This window comes from Urocampus carinirostris, chromosome 3, assembly GCF_059441175.1.
Source record: "Urocampus carinirostris isolate Australia breed hairy pipefish chromosome 3, RoL_Ucar_1.0, whole genome shotgun sequence".
Lineage (NCBI taxonomy): Eukaryota > Metazoa > Chordata > Actinopteri > Syngnathiformes > Syngnathidae > Urocampus > Urocampus carinirostris.
The window spans coordinates 799,066-816,206 of NC_142351.1; the positions used below are offsets into that span (position 1 = coordinate 799,066).

The 17,141-nt window shown below is 44.5% G+C and overlaps 3 protein-coding genes across 3 annotated transcripts in view; all 3 read left to right on the forward strand.

Annotated features, from left to right (window-relative positions):
- Positions 1-2,870: 2,870 nt before the first annotated feature.
- LOC148368209 (uncharacterized) overlaps positions 2,871-17,141 on the forward strand; it is a 44,167-nt gene continuing 29,896 nt past the window's right edge. Inside the window, exon 1 of the mRNA XM_088330216.1 lies at positions 2,871-2,940. The gene's annotated coding sequence lies outside the window, so the exon portion shown is untranslated. The remainder of the gene's footprint in view (positions 2,941-17,141) is intronic.
- On the forward strand, positions 4,012-8,349 carry LOC148368210 (uncharacterized). The gene is made up of 2 exons (XM_088329677.1): positions 4,012-4,101; positions 6,172-8,349. The coding sequence occupies exons 1-2, from the start codon at positions 4,012-4,014 to the stop codon at positions 7,891-7,893; spliced, it is 1,812 nt and encodes a 603-aa protein (XP_088185803.1). The 3' UTR covers positions 7,894-8,349.
- The window catches only part of LOC148368211 (uncharacterized), a 157,539-nt gene continuing 154,244 nt past the window's right edge, over positions 13,847-17,141 (forward strand). Inside the window, exon 1 of the mRNA XM_088330151.1 lies at positions 13,847-14,159. Coding sequence (XP_088186277.1) covers positions 13,982-14,159 — 178 coding nt within the window. The 5' untranslated portion in view covers positions 13,847-13,981. The remainder of the gene's footprint in view (positions 14,160-17,141) is intronic.

The following is a 17,141-nucleotide window of genomic DNA, read 5'->3' on the forward strand; positions in this document are numbered from 1 at the left end:
CTTTTTTCAGCCTTTTACAGTAAACGACTCGTTTTTCACCTCGAGCAAATACTAAAAGTGCAGGAAATAAAATGAAGTTTAGCAGCATCTGGTACGAAGTCGTCTCCAAACTTTATATATGTATATATAATTTGTAACGGCGGTGTAGCCGTCCAACCAAAGATCCCCATTCGGGCTGGACTGGATGATGAGGCTTTTAATACAGTTGTTGGAAATAAAATGAGTCCCACACAACGCGTGGTTTCCTACCTCTGCTGGCTTTCAACACTATAAGGGGAGTTTTCTTTTCAGTTGACCTAAAATAGATTTTAGAATATCAACCATCACAATACATTTTTACATCCATTCGAACAAGATACTTTTAACAAGCGATCGTATTGTGTTTTTTTAACGTTTACAATACTTCAACATATTTTTCTGTAAACTGAATTTTAACCACTATCATCCATTTTATATATATGTGAAAATAGAAGTAATAACAATAACGAGTGTAAAAAAACGTGTACAATTTACCTGCAATGAATGAGTCACACACAACACGTGGTTTCCTACCATTGCTGGCTTTCATCACTATAAGAGGAATTAGCATTTTAGCACAACATGCAACGTCCGGCAAAACTAACACAAAAGGCGACAGAAACAAAACAAAAATAAATCCAAACAGCCTGACAACATCAATCACATTACTGTGCATGTAGAGAGATTTGTCAGCTGTGGTTTTAATGTTTACAATTAACTTTTTTCGGAGCACCGAAAGATCGTGGCTTACCGTTAGCGGCGCACTGTAGACTGCCAACTAACCCCTGCCTTCCAATCACAAAATCAGTAGCCCAAATTTTACCCCATACCAGCAGGTGGCGCTGTGATAGCAGCGCTTTCACACACAAACATCAACCTGAGCCTTGAACAGGGGAGGGTCCCTCAGCTGTGGAAAACATCCTGCATCATCCCAGTCCCAAAGAAATCAAGACCAGAGGAACTCAACGACTTCAGGCCAGTCGCCCTGACATCACATGTGATGAAGACCATGGAGCGGCTGCTGCTGCACCACCTGAGGCTACAGGTCCGTCACGCCATCGACCCACTGCAATTTGCTTACCAGGAGAAGGTGGGAGTGGAGGATGCTATATTATACATGTTACACCGATCCCTCTCTCACCTGGATAGGGCGAAGGGGGCTGTGAGGATTACATTTTTGGACTTCTCTAGTGCCTTCAATACCATACAGCCTCTGCTACTGAGTAGGAAATTGACAGAGATGGGAGTTAGCTCACACCTTGTAGAATGGATTACTGACTACCTGACAGGCAGACCGCAGTATGTGAAACAGGGGGGCTGTACATCGGACACCGTGGTTAGCAGCACAGGATCTCCGCAGGGGACCGTTCTCTCTCCGTTCCTATTCATTCTATATACATCGGACTTTAAGTACAACTCTGAGTCCTGCCATGTGCAAAAGTTTGCCGATGACACTGCGATCGTGGGATGTATCAGAAACGGGCAGGAGGAGGAGTACAGGAAATTGATTCAGGACTTTGTCCGATGGAGCGACGCAAACCACCTGCACCTAAACACCACCAAGACCAGAGAGATGGTGGTGGACTTCAGGAGAACCAGAACTCACCCGGTTCCTGTAACCATCAAGGGAGAATGTGTAGAATTTGTCCAGACCTACAAATACCTGGGTGTGCAGCTGGACAACAAACTGGACTGGACTGCCAACACAGAAGCTCTATGTAGGAAAGGGCAAAGCCGACTTTACTTCCTCAGAAGGCTGGCCTCCTTCAACATCTGCAAAAAGCTCCTGAAAATATTCTATGAGACAGTAGTGGCAAGCGCCCTCTTCTATGCGGCAGCGTGTTGGGGAGGCAGCGTCAAGAAGAAGGATGCCTCTCGTCTCAATAAACTGGCTAGGAAAGCGAGCTCTGTTGTGGGCAAAGAGCTGGACAGCCTAACAACAGCAGCTGAGAGACAGGCACTGAAAAAGCTGAGGTCAATCATGGACAATCCATCGCATCCGCTTCACAGCATTATCTCCGGACAGAAGAGCAGTTTCAGTGACAGACTGCTGTCACTGTCTTGTACTACGGACAGACTGAAGAGTTCTTTTCTTCCTCATGCCATGAGGCTCTTTAACTCCACCCGGCAGAGTAAAGGCCCACATTAAACCACACCACCTACATTGGATCTTACTGCATTATGTGTTCTGTGTAGCACTATTTAGTTAATCTATATAACATGCTAAAGTGGGCATTTGCACGTCACACTGGGTATTTGTATATTGTTTTTTTTGGCTTTATTATTGTATTGTTCTCAGCTCAGGGATGCTGCTGGAAATGTGAATTTCCCTTAGGGGATGAATAAAGTATCTATCTATCTATCTATCTATCTATCTATCTATCTATCTATCTATCTATCTATCTAGGTCGTAGATGGGAACATCCCAAAATAGCACAAAGTATGTTCTAGAAGCAAGATAGCGACTTTATTTTAATCATCAAAGACGACAACAAAAAAACTTTCCTCTGATGGCCGCTGGATTTTTTTTCCCTTAGGAGGTACTGGAGAAAATTTTTAAAATGGCTTTGGAAGTGCTTGAAAAGTGCTCGAATTTGGCCATGAAAACCATGTATGAACCCTGTTTCCATGACTTCCTATATATTTCATGTGCGGTCCCTTCCCAAGGTTTCTTCATTTTCCGCATCCTGACCTTTTTTTGAGTCTTTCCTTGCCCTCTTGTAGCTTTCAGATCAGGTTGATGTTACAATGGTGTTTTGCGCATCCCTTTTGTGAGTTTCTGTGAGTAAAGGCGTCACAAATAAATGCGATTTGACTTGTGTGTTGCAGACATGGGTGAAGAATGTCTTCCTACTGCGTGGCAGGAACCAGAGTGTCCAGGAACTGTTTACAAGATACTCCAAATTGTGTTGAACAGAGCAGGTTGGTCGTTTTACTTTCCGCAGCGTCCTTATTTTGGAGAGAACGTCGTTGGGCGTGGCCCCAAAAAATACGCAGCGAGGAGATATGGCAAAAAGGGAGGGCTCCTTATGGCATTGCTCTAAACAACTCGTGATGGTTGCCCGCCCCCGGGTCAAGACTTCCGCCACGCAATAGGCTATTGTCAGCTCCTTCATGTTCATTTCAGGTTCAACTTTCCTTAACCTTAGTTAATATATACTTTCCACAACATTCGACATCTCGTCTTTGGCCGTCGACGTCCATCGTACTTTCCTTTTGAATAAGGTCCGGCCTTCTGTCTCGCTCGTTCTTTCAAAATACGTACCTTATTCCTAAATCAGTCACGTGTGCAAGGGTTTCTCAGACGACATATTTGCCTAATGGTGAAAATTTTTCATATTCGTGAATCTTTTTATCTTCGGCGTTCACCGTCTATTTTCTCACCCCTCGACCGAATTGTCTAGAAATTGACGTCGACTTTCTCATTTCAATCATCACAAAGACGTCGCAGAAGTCGCGGGGACCCGACTGCAGCGTGCAGCTTGTCGGTCTCTTCATCGTTTATTTTCCCTGAAAGCGATAACCCTCCGATTTCGTTGTCTTTTTGTATCATGACAAGAAAGACTATCCAACTGCAGGTCTGTTTTGATTTTTACATCTATAGTTGCTATTTTGTAACTCTCTGTCTCTAGGTACGTCATCTCGAGTCATGTTGGCACGTCACAATGTTTGTTTTCCCTGAAAAAAAAACCTAGCACAGAAATTCAAAAATCGCCTCGAAATTGCAATTCTGGTCTGAGAAATGGCAACTCCTTTTTTTCCCCAAAATCGTGCAGCCCTAAATGGGAAGTCCAGTAATACCGAATAAGCGGTCTGCAAACTTTGTTACGAGATAACGCAAATCATGTGAAGCTAACGTAGTCGCTAATGTGAGCCGCGGTTTTGGCTTCTATGGGTTCGGAAGGAGAAAGCACCGAGTTCTTATCATCACCGGTCTGGACATGAAACCTCGGACCTATGCCGAGGCTGTGGCCGATAAAAGTATTGCAACGAATGCCGATCAAGAATCTGCTGAGCAACAGCTCATTGCTCTTAGGAGTCATAAAGGGATATCCATCGAAGCATGCCATCCATTATCAAGAGGTGAGAACCGCCCTGAAGTTACCTTAGTGAGGTTTGTCAACAGGAAACGAAAACATGAATGAAGATACGCAGTCGGGGTATTTGTTGACTTAAAAATCATTGGATACCAATAATCATAATGTACTATTAAAAAAACTGGAAAGATATGGCATCAGGGGCGTGGCTTTGCAATGGATTCCAAGTGATTTGACGGGGAGGAAGCAATATGTAAAAGTTTTCCGGACAACAACTGGACTGGACCGCCAACAGAGAAGCTCTATGTAGGAAAGGCCAAAGCCGACTTGACTTCCTCAGAAGGCTGGCCTCCATAACATCTGCAATAAGCTCCTAAAAATATTCTACGAGACAGTTGTGGCAAGCTCCCTCTTCCTCCCGTCTCAATAAACTGGCGAGGAAAGCGAGCTCTGTTGTGGGCACAGAGCTGGACGGCCTGACAACAGTAGCTGAGAGACGGGCACTGGAAAAGCTGCGGTCAATCGTGGACAATCCATCGCATCCGCTTCACAGCATTATCTCCGGACAGAAGAGCAGTTTCAGCGACAGACTGCTGTCACTGTCTTGTTCCATGGACGGATTGAAGAGATCTTTTCTTCTTCATGCCATGAGGCTCTTTAACTCAACCCGGCAGAGTAAAAGCCCACATTAAACCACACCCCCTACATTGCATATTACCGAATTTGATTGCAATGTGTATTCTGTGTAGCACTATCTAGATACTCTATAGAACACGCTACAGTGGGCATTAGCACGTCACACTGGGTATTTGTATATTGTATTCTTTTTGCTTTATTATTGTATTGTTCTCAGCGAAGGGATTTTGCTGGAAATGTGAATTTCCCAAAGCGGATGAATAAAGTATCTATCTTTCTTTCCGGTCACTGTGATCCAAATGTTCTTTGACAACATCTTTTGCAAAGTTTCCGTGTTGTCTTCTTCCACTTCGATCCCCATTTCTTTTAGCCATGTTGCTGCCTCTGTCCGTGTAGAAAATGAGTCCAAAAACATCTTCAGCTGGGCGGGATATGGGGACCGTGCCTTTACGTTTTTTCCTTTAGCTTTTTGATGACGTCCCTTACTCGTTTCCTCTTCTTGTGAATTTTCGTGGCGTCGTCTCGGTTGATTTAACGGTCTCGCCTACGTACCTTGTCTCTTTCATCACGGATTCTTTCACTCTCGGTGAAAAGTACGATAATTGCCCGTGGCGGTGCTTTACCTTGAGTGAGCGCTGTGCCCTCTCAAGGCGCAAATCCAGATGTCCTTTGTCGGAATGTTCCATTTAACCGAGTTTGTTCCGTCGTGATCTTGACTCCAAGTCCTCCCACTTTGTTGCTCGTTTGGCGGAGCAGGAAGGCTACGGATTCTTCTGGTCTCGTCGTTGGCTCCTCCGTGTTAGCATGTAGCTCCTCCATGCCTTCCAGCCTCCGCTCCAGCGACAAAGTGCGCCCCAGAAGTTCTTCTTTTTCAAGTCTTGCCACGGCAATCTTGTTCCCGCCGGCTGCTTCTGTATGTTCTCGCCTTCATTTAGGGATTTCGTGGAGGATGGCCGAGTCGCGTCCCTCGTCGACCGATGACATTCCTTCTGCTCCCTCGGTCTTTTTTCTCCTTAGCGCCCGTTTCCTCAACAAGTCTCCCGTCCTTGACCATGTTTTGTTGAAGTGTTTTTCTTTGATATGAGTCACAAATTGTAGCCTTTCTGTCTTTCTCCTAGTATGTATTACATTTGTCTTTGGTGATTTTTGCCCGAGCTACTTTCCTTGCTGCCGTCTACCTCATAGCGCCGCCGGAAGTCCCTCCGGCCCCTTTTTATCCTCTAAAAACGAGGATTTAATTTCCAGAGGCCTAATACTTACTGATCAGCCGCGCCTTACCCTTTAGAATTTTTTTTTACGTTTTGGCACTCGGGGACAATGCTTCTGAAAATGTTCCAGCACTGATCGAGTTAAGGGCAATACAAATAAACGTGACTTGTGTCTTGCAGACGTCGGCCAAGAATATCTTCCTACCGCGCGGCAGGAACCAGAGTTGCCTGCTGTTAAAATTGAGGAGCATCTGAAGCCTTATCACGTGAAGCAAGAGACAGAAGATGGGGAGCCTGTTGAGGAGGAGGACGATTTTCCGGTCTTGCGAGTGAGCTGGGTCCGTTCAACCGCCGAAGATCAAGGTCAACCTGAAGATAACGGTCGGCAGGAGCCCGGAAGCATCAGCTCCCGTCAACACGTGGAAACAGATGAGGACGACACGTCCCGCTCCGCAAACGCTGAAGGCGGTAACACATGTTCTCAGTGCGGGAAAACGTTTCGACGCAAGTCATTTCTGAGGTTGCATATGAAATTCCATGCTGGTGAGAAGCCTTTTTCTTGCTCAGTTTGTGGTCAGAGATTCACGACAAATGGGAACTTAAAAAGACACACATTAACCCACACTGGCGAGAAGCCTTTTGCCTGCTCAGTTTGCAGTCAAAAATTCACTCAACAAGGAAACTTGAAATCACACCAACTAACCCACACTGGCGAGAATCCTTTTTCTTGCTCAATTTGCGGTCAAAGATTCACCCGGAATGGGCACTTAAAAATACACACTAGAACCCACACTGGCGAGAAGCCTTTTTCTTGTTCAGTTTGCGGTCAACAATTCGCCCAAAATGGACACTTGAAAATACACCAACTAAACCACACTGGCAAAAAGCCTTTTGCCTGCTCAGTTTGTGGTAAACGATTTGCCCAGAGTGGGGACTTAAAAATACACTCCAGAACCCACACCGGCGAGAAGCCTTTTTCCTGCTCAGTTTGTGGTAAACGATTTGCCCAGAGTGGGGACTTAAAAATACACTCCAGAACCCACACTGGCGAGAAGCCTTTTTCCTGCTCAATTTGTGGTAAAAGATTCATTGAGCATGGGAAATTAAAAATACACACTAGAACCCACACTGGCGAGAAGCCTTTTGCCTGCTCAGTTTGTGGTCAAAAATTCGCCCAAAATGGAGTCTTGAAAATACACCAATTAACCCACACTGGCAAAAAGCCTTTTTCCTGCTCAGTTTGTGGTCAAAAATTCTCACAGAATGGGAGCTTAAAAATACACACCAGAACCCACACTGGCGAGAAGCCTTTTTCCTGCTCAGTTTGCGGTCAGAGATTCACTAACAGTGGGTCCTTAAAAAGTCACACTAGAACCCACACTGGCGAGAAGCCTTTTTCTTGCTCAGTGTGTGGAAGAGGATTCACGACAAGTGGAACCTTAAAAACACACACATTAACCCACACTGGGGAGAAGCCTTTTTGTTGCTCAGTTTGCGGTCAAAGGTTCACTACAAGTCAGAAATTAAAAAGACACACATTAACCCACACTGACGAGAAGCCTTTTTCCTGCTCCGTTTGTGGAAAAGGATTCACGACAAGTGGAACCTTAAAAAAACACACATTAACCCACACTGGGAAGAAGCCTTTTTCTTGCTCAGTTTGTGGTCAAAGATTCACTACAAGTCAGAACTTAAAAAGTCACACAAGAACCCACACTGGCGAGAAGCCTTTTTCTTGCTCAGTTTGTGGTAAACGATTTGCCCGGAGTGGGGACTTAAAAATACATTCCAGAACCCACACTGGCGAGAAGCCTTTTTCCTGCTCAATTTGCGGTCAAAGATTCACCCGGAATGGGCACTTAAAAATACACACTAGAGCCCACACTGGTGAGAAGCCTTTTTCTTGCTCAGTTTGCGGTCAAAGATTCACTACAAGTCAGAAATTAATAAGACACACATTAACCCACACTGAAGAGAAGCTTTTGACCTGTTGACATTGTGGTGATAAAAAATATCCATATTGTCAAGTCAACTTATTTTTATTTGTATAGCCCTTAATCACAAAGTGTCTCAAAGGGCTTCACAGGTTATTACACTTTATTACACAGACTATTTTTCAGACTATTATTGGACACTAGAAATTACACACAAGAACCCTCACTGGCGAGAAGACTTTTGCCTGCTCAGTTTGTGGTCAAAAATTTACTAAGAGTTGTAAAACATTCAATTGGCCAAGTATCATACAGGTCGTCTACAGGAACATAACTGCCACAAAACCATTTGCCCTCCCCTTTTTTCAACCACTGACTGCTACCACGTCAAAAAAGCCACATTCTTTCACAGGAAGTGAGCCGACTCTCCAGTTGTATCATAAAGATTTGTGACCCCAAAGTCTTCATATGGATTCAAAAGATTCATGATTTGCATACGTGTCATATTTCTTGATAGATGATCTATTTCCTCGTGTGCCCGCATACAATTTTGCCTGTTATCAACAAGTATAATTATTTTAACAATAAAATGGCCCATCTAGGTCCCCAGGGTTGGGGCCTGTTCTCACCAGAGCCCCAAAGCTTGGAGAGCTTGTGGTTCTCTCCGTCCCTTTCGTCCGGATGAGAACAATCCCCGTGAAGTCCGCCGCCAAAAGAGATGGGAACCTTTATTTTTTTCATCTTCCTGGTTGGCCATGTGCTGCTTCTCACTCACTCCTCCCCTGAGGGACTTTTTTGTTCTCAAAAGTACACAAAAAGGGTTAGTGCAACAACCTCTTTGGTGTTTTGGGCAAATATCCCATGTTGGCACGCTATGAAAACAATCCCTGATCATTGAAATCAATCTATTATCTTCAACCTGGGTTCATTGATCGGTACTCTTAACCTGTTGCATCATTTCTTCCACCTTCCTCCTTGCTCACACTGAGTGCTTGTGTCAACAATGTGCTTTATTCTTTCGTTTGATTCCATTTTCTTTGTCCTGTGAATAAAACGTAGTTTCATCAAATCAAACTGTCTGCATTATTTTTGGGTCGATGTTATTTTTCTTCTGAACTGATCACTATCCATATCAAATAACTCCAAAATCGATCAATTGAAGTGGAAAATACATTGGGTTTAAAGTTGGACCCTTCATGACAAACGCTAGACGCAGGCTATTTCAAATGAATTCGTGTCGGAAACCGAGAGCACCGCCTGCTGACTGAATTGGTAAGATTATGAACCAAATAAATATCATTGAAAGCCATATGGCAATGGGTTGCTTCGTGACTTGGCTCAAGTGCCGGACATACTCATTGAAGGTCAGTCGGCGATTGTATCGAACCTCCGGGAAAGTAGGAGTAGGATTCATCTTGAGTCTCCAACCCCCTACAGTGATGTTTGGGCACCAAGAGGATTCCGCAGCGTCCGTGGAAAAGAAGGCGACTTCTGACTTTGCGGTGTTGAGGGTGAGATGATTAATAGTGGCCCATTGGTTGACTTTGGCCGCCTCTGACTCTCGTCTCACCGCCACTTCTTCTTTATTACGGCCGCTACAGACCAGCGCCAAGTCATCAGCATAGCCGGAGACGAGGGTGGAGGATTCGAAAGAATCTTAGCAGGTCGTTGATGTAGATGGTAAAGAGGAGTGGGGATAAAACCGAGCCTTGGGGGAGGCCTTCTTTGAACGTCCGACAGCGTCCCGTAGTCCCATTAACCCTCACACGTGCCGTAGGATTGGCGAACCGGGCCTTAGTCCGCTCAACAAACCGGAGAGGTACGCCAATGTTCAGCATCTTTTGGAGGAGATTGGCACGCCACACTCGGTCGTACGCCTCGCTGAAATCGAAGAAGGCAGCAATAGAGCGCGGACGTTGTTTTGACTGGAACCCGTCCGTGATGAATGTTAGGTTTAAGTCTCCAATATTTATGATAAAACGCTCTGAAACAAAAGACAAAGAGAATCAGAATCTTGCAAGGAGAGGTTCGGAGAATGTATGCCGCCAATCACCCAAATCACTCTGAAGAAATCTCCGAATCTCCTTTCTTTTTATTACGGTTTTGCCCTGTCGTACATGAGTCTCAATTTTCTGAGGGGCGGGTTTCTATCTAACTAATTGAGACCGCGTTCTAACTGTTGCTACGTAGAGTTAATTCATCTTCACACTCCTTGCTTTCCGCCCGATGATCACAGCTGGTTTGTGTGTGGACACTTCCTTTTCTTCTTCCAAGGTCTTCGATGAAAAACAACTTGAGTTATTGCATTCCAGGTCAAGTTGTTTCTCATTGGTATGTAAGATTAAAAGAGACAGACTGTACAAAGAAAACTCATGGCCTTGAAGAACAGCTTACGGCTGAAAACTAAACAAGAAGGGCTGAGAACACTTATAACATATTAATGTCAACTGTAGGATAAATACATGTATATAATTCATTACTGTAGGATAAATATATGTATATAATTCCAACAATGAATTGAGACAATGTGAGGCATTGGTCAGTGGTGCAGGGGCCTTTCCGGAAGCCTGCCTGCCATGGGCTCAGAATCCCATGATCCTCAAGCCATTCTGACAGGCGGTTCACCATGACCCGTTCCATAGTTTGGCTGATTGTTGAAGTGAGGGCGATTGGACGGTAGCTCCCGATGAGTTGAGGGTCTTTGCCTTTTTTGTGGTACTGGATGATCTTCGCTGTGCGCCAGTACTGGGGGCACCACTGTGTGGTCCAGCTGGTGTTGATAAGTCGGAGAAGGATGGGGAGTGCAGCCGGGGGCAGATATTTTAGCATCTCGGGGGACAACTCCATCTGGGCCAGCAGCTTTTCCTGGTTTGAGTTGATGGAGTGCACGGCCGAGCTCATCAAGAGTAAACGGGCACTCGAGCCATTGCCGAGGGGAACCCTGTAGTCCACGCGCATCTCTTCGAAGCCCTCGTACTGTCCTCCTACTCGACTTATCACTCTTGCGCCCGCTCACTCTCGCGTATTTGATGACGAAAGCCGTCGCCTTGGCCTTGTCTGAGGCATAGTCACGGTTGTTATACTTGAGCGATGCGTCGGTTTGTTGTGATGGGAGACTGGATAGTGACTTCACCACGGCCCAAGCTTGTTTGGAGTCCTTGGTCTTTGAAATCTTTTGGAGGTGGAGATGCCGAGCAGTTCACGTCACGATTGACCGCAGACTTCAATTTCTCCCTCCTTTTTTTGTCAGATGGAAATATGAAGCGTTTACGATCAGGACTCTTCCTCTTATTAGACTGCTGACAATATCCGCCTTCCTATCCGTCATAAAATCAGAGGCTGAACTAAACCTTACCCCGTACCAGCAGGTGGCGCTGTTGGACTCGTCATTACAGAAATGGTGACTGGTAAATGGTCTGCATTCCTATAGCGCTTTTCAAGTCAATGAAGAACTCCCGAAGGGCTTTACGATGTGCTTCACACTTACCCATTCACACACACACACTCGCATACCTATAGGGAGTCAGCCTCCAAACCTTTTGAGGATAATCAAGATGCTAAATGGTCTGCATTTCTATAACGCTTTTCAAGTCAATGAAGAACTCCTGAAGGGCTTTACAATGTGCTTCACACTTACCCATTCACACACACACACTCGCATACCTATAGGGAGTCAGCCTCCAAACCTTTTGAGGATAATCAAGATGCTAAATGGTCTGCATTTCTATAACGCTTTTCAAGTCAATGAAGAACTCCTGAAGGGCTTTACAATGTGCTTCACACTTACCCATTCACACACACACACTCGCATACCTATAGGGAGTCAGCCTCCAAACCTTTTGAGGATAATCAAGATGCTAAATGGTCTGCATTTCTATAATGCTTTTCAAGTCAATGAAGAACTCCTGAAGGGCTTTACGATGTGCTTCACACTTACCCATTCACACACACACTCACACACCAAATACGGCCGTGCAAGGCCCCGACCTGCTTTTGGAGGGCATTAGGGGTTCCGTGCCTTGCCCAAGGACACTAGCCATAATAGATGAATGACTCCGTTTAGTGTGATGCTTTGCTCCATGAGTGTAACCATTACTCTGACTTGACCTGAGCTAATATCATTCATCTGTGAATAGAGCAAATCCTCCTCATTTCCAAGTCAGACACTAGAATGCTTCAAGAGCAAGTTTGGATATGTTAAACCCCAAAACATGAGTTAAATAAGCAAACTCCATATCAAGCATACGTATATGAAGCAACACATTTGGACTGTTATAGTACAATGTCAGCGTTTTTCCTATACATTGCAGGTAAACTCCAAAGCGTGTTTAAAAAGAACACGAGTTCCTTTTTAATGATTCCCACACATTGCAAGATTGTGAAAAAAATGGAGCAAATGTGAGGGATGTTCCAATTTACAGGTTGGTACTTAGGGGACTTTGACAGCACTTTGTATACCGCAACACATCTCTTAAAATGCTAACAAAAAAAAAACACGGTGACGGATATCAAAATGAATGAGTTGAATGAATCAATACACAACTTGGTCCAATAACAGGAAGACAAAGTATTTCCAAATTCTAAAAAAGATGCTTCGTTTCCTCATCACGACCTCAAAAATGGACGTTTAAGTACCTATTAATCATCTAACGTCATTTTCTTTTCTTACCTAAGGACAACTGGAAATGTCATATCAGAAATGGGAGAATGAAGGAATGATTGCAATTTCGAGCCGAAGGCTTATACGCAAACTATACAAACATATTTCAGCAGGAAATTCAACAAAACTCCCGTTACACCGTGTTACATTTGAACTTTTAGATAGATAGTTAGATAGATACTTTATTCATCCGCTTTGGGAAATTCACATTTCCAGCAAAATCCCTTCGCTGAGAACAATACAATAATAAAGCAAAAAGAAAACAATATACAAATACCCAATGTGACGTGCTAATGCCCACTGTAGCGTGTTCTATAGAGTATCTAGATAGTGCTACACAGAATTCACATTGCAATCAAATTTGGTAATATGCAAGGTAGGGGGTGTGGTTTAATGTGGGCCTTTACTCCGCCGGGTTGAGTTAAAGAGCCTCATGGCATGAGGAAGAAAAGATCTCCAGTCTGTCCGTAGTACAAGACAGTGACAGCAGTCTGTCGCTGAAGCTGCTCTTCTGTCTGGATATAATGCTGTGTAGTGGATGGGATGAATTGTCCACGATTGACCGCAGCTTTTCCAGTGCCCGTCTCTCAGCTACTGTTGTCAGGCCGTCCAGCTCTTTGCCCACAACAGAGCTCGCTTTCCTAGCCAGTTTATTGAGACGAGAGGCATCCTTCTTCGTGACGCTGCCTCCCCGACACGCTGCCGCATAGAAGAGGGCGCTTGCCACTACTGTCTCGTAGAATATTTTCAGGAGTTTTTTTCAGATGTTGAAGGAGGCCAGCCTTCTGAGGAAGTCAAGTCGGCTTTGGCCTTTCCTACATAGAGCTTCTGTGTTGGCAGTCCAGTCCAGTTTGTTGTGCAGCTGCACACCCAGGTATTTGGAGGTCTGGACAAATTCTACACATTCACTGTACAATAAACTGTCTTCAGGGTGCCAATGAACACAATTAACTCCTCCGCTATGGCCCCCGTCCAGGGTACACTGGAGCGCTCCCTTAGCCGCGCTGTGAATGTGCTGCCCGCAGACATCCCGGCCAACTCGGGTAACTTGCCCCAAATAACCAACATTTTGTAATGGTTTATAAATTGTTGTGTTTTTTTTCAGAAGCATTTTTAAGTTTTTAAGTATTTTTTCAAGTTAATGTTCCGTTATATTGCAAGTGTCGACAACAAAAAGTTAGCCACATGAAAATCAGTTTGAAAATGAGGACGTTGCGATTTCTTCTCAATGTACTTCCATTGCGCGAAGTTGCCCCGACCAAGATGGCCGACGCGTGGGCACGCGAGTTAGCGGGCTGCTACAGCACGTCGACCTATCCAGTGTTTGTATCTTTGTCCCACAATCCATTGCGGCGGTGTTCGGAAGGAGAAGCTGTCATGGCTGCCGCACCACCGCCGAACAAGAGAATGTCGAGAAAACCACCTCAAGTTCTTTAGTCGACTTTAAACGAAGTCAACTCGACAGAAGTATTAATTTAAGGTCCTTTCCGAATGTGTGTTCTTTTTACTGCCGGGTTGGAGCGACACTTTGTGGCGTTTTTTCGTTCAAACTTTGAGAAAATGTGCTCCAGTGGGGAAGGACCTTTTCAAGAGAAGCTTTGGGGAACCGAAGAGGAGACCGAGCAAGAACGTCGACGACCGGACGCTGTTTCCAAACAGCTCTGGGAAGGTCCGTCCTTTTTTGCTTCTGCTACATCTTGGATATTAGGGGCGTTACCAGTGGGGGGGTGGCCGATCCCTAACCCACACACGCGTTCTGCCCACCCAAAGAAAAGTGGATGTAGTCACGAGGGCAGTCTGGGCAGCGCATACGTCATCTCGTATAGAATTGTGTATGTCAGTGGACACTAGCTTGGACTCTCCTGCCCCCTCAGCACACAGTGTGCGCATCAGTCCCCACGGAGGGAGCAGCCCCTCCCTGCATATTGCTTTGTAGTAGTGTAAGGAATTCTGTCTTTTTATAGAGAAGCGACTCTTTTGGCTTGACTGACCCAAATTAGACGGCTCTTTTTGTCTCAGAAGCGGCTCTTTAGATTGTTTTTGTTGCTTTTGGGGCGGCAGTAGCTCAGGAGGTAGAGCGATCGTTTTAGGATTAAGGGATCCCAGTTCGAATCCCGGCTTGTCCGTGTTACTAGTCGAAGTGTCCTTGGGTAAGACATTGAACCCCCAATTACCCCCAATAAGCAGGTTAGCGCCTTACATGGCTGCAAGGCCGCTTTTGGGAAATGTGGAGCACATTGTAAAGCGCTCTGGGAAGTCATTGACTTGAAAAGCGCTAGAGAAATGCAGATCATTTCATTTCTTTAATGCATATATGACTAATTATTATCCAACAGTATGTACAAGTGACTTAAGAGGGGGAACAATTCATCCAAAAAGAACACACAAAATGGAAAAAGAAAACCCCTTCCCCTGTTCTAAAACCTACATGAGGGCAAATAATACACAGATATTGCCAAATAAAATCTAGGTTAGTCATATGCCATAGAATAGCAGTGTGTTTTAATCCTATATTGAAACAGTTCCACTGAGGTTGCAGATCCAATCTCAGGGGGAAGAGCGTTCCACAGCACGAATGGAGAACGCTCTCCAACCTGCTGATCTCTTCTTGGCTCTTGGGATAGGTTGAGGATTATAAACTAGGGTTTGAGCCCCATATTGGGGATCTCAACTGAATGTAGGTTTCCCAAAAGTAGAAATAAAAATTAAGGTTAGGGTTACAGCAAGCGTAAGGCTAAGGTTACAGTTTGAAACGGGGTTAGGTCTAAAGTTAGGTCAAGGGTTATTTGGCTGAAAGTTAGAGTTTTCAACGATTTTAGGGTTCCGAAACAAGACTAGGGTCTTTCACTAAGGTTTAGATGAGACTGTTTGGGCTATGCTAGAACCTTGATATGCTTCTTATGGGAGGCACGTTTATTTGTATAGCACAATTCATACACAAGGTGTTGTGGAAAATAGACTTGCATTTGATAAAAAGATTCACGAATATGAAAAATTTTCACCGTTAGGCAAATATGTCGTCTGAGAAACAGCCCTAGCGCACGTGACTGATTTAGGAATAAGGTACGTATTTTGAAAGAACGAGCGAGACAGAAGCCCGGACCTTTTCTGAAAGGAAAGTACGATGGACGTCGACGGCCAAATACGAGATGTCGAATGTTGTGGAAAGTATATATTAACTAAGGTTAAGGAAAGTTGAACCTGAAATGAGCTTGAAGGAAACAGTCTTGGAGCTGACAAGAGCTTATTGCGTGGCGGAAGTCTTGACCCAGGGGCGAGCAACCATCACGAGTTGTTTAGAGCAATGCAATAAGGAGCCTTCCCTTTTTGCCATATCTCCTCTCTGCGTATTTTTTGGGGCCACGCCCAACGACGTTCTCTCCAAAATAAGGACGTTGCGGAAAGTAAAACCACCAACCTGCTCTGTTCAACACAATTTGGAGTATCTTGTAAACAGTTCCTGGACACTCTGGTTCCTGCCACGCAGTAGAAAGATGGTCTTCACCCATGTCTGCAACACACAAGTCGACTCGCATTTATTTGAGACGCCTTTACTCACAGAAACTCACAAAATGCGCAGAACACCATTGCAACATCAACCTGATCTGAAAGCTACAAGAGGGCCAGGAAAGACTCAAAAAAAGGTCAGGATGCGGAAAATGAAGAAACCTTGGGAAGGGACCGCACATGAAATATACAGGAAGTCATGGAAACAGGGTTCATACATTTTTTTCATAGCCAAATCCGAGCACTTTTCAAGCACTTCCTAAGCCTTATTTTAATTTTTCTCCAGTACATCTGTTGTGGAAAATATAATTGCATTTGTAGAATAGAGTTGCATACATTTAGAAATGTAGAAAGACTTGCTTACAGTAGTGAGGGAATGTTGACATCATTTCGAGAAGGTCCTTGGCAAGACACTTGAGTTTCCCTAAAAGGGCATGAGACCTGCAAGGTCCCTCTGAGCAAACTGAGGCGAACAACATGTCCTAATAAGGGTACGACAACATCTTCCTTGTTGAGACGTCAGATCTCCGCCGCCTCTTGGGTTGTACTCAAATTGAAGCTATAAAAGCATTGTTATGTCTGGAGTTCTCTGAGTTCTTTGGGATGACGAAATAAAGAGCTCCCCCTCATGGCAAGCCTCTGTGTACTTGATTAAATCACATAAGAGATGACTTAAAAGATTATCGAACCTGCATTTTCTCCTACAAAGGCAATTCAAAGTGCTTTACAGATATGGCAGACAGGTTAAAAACACACAATAAAAGACATTGAAAATGTAAAATGTGGTTTTTAAAATAAATTAAAACCACAGATAAAACATAATCAAATCAATGAATTCAAATAAGGTCAAAGTGAAGAGTGCAGATAGAAGCCTTTCAGTTGAACAGAGCTGTTTTTAGCTTGGACTTTAACACAGTCAGAGTAGACCCCTGTCGACAGGAAGACTATTCCAGGGTTTAGCTGCGTGGAACTGAAACGCAGCTTCACCCTGTTTAGTCCTGGCTCTGGGCACCAGCAGAAGGCCTGTCCCTGAGATTCTCAGGGTCCGAGATGGTTCATATGGGACCGACATGTCACAGATGTCCTTTGGTGCTAGACCATGAAGAGACTTTTACACCAGCAGAGCTGTTTAAAAGTCTATTCC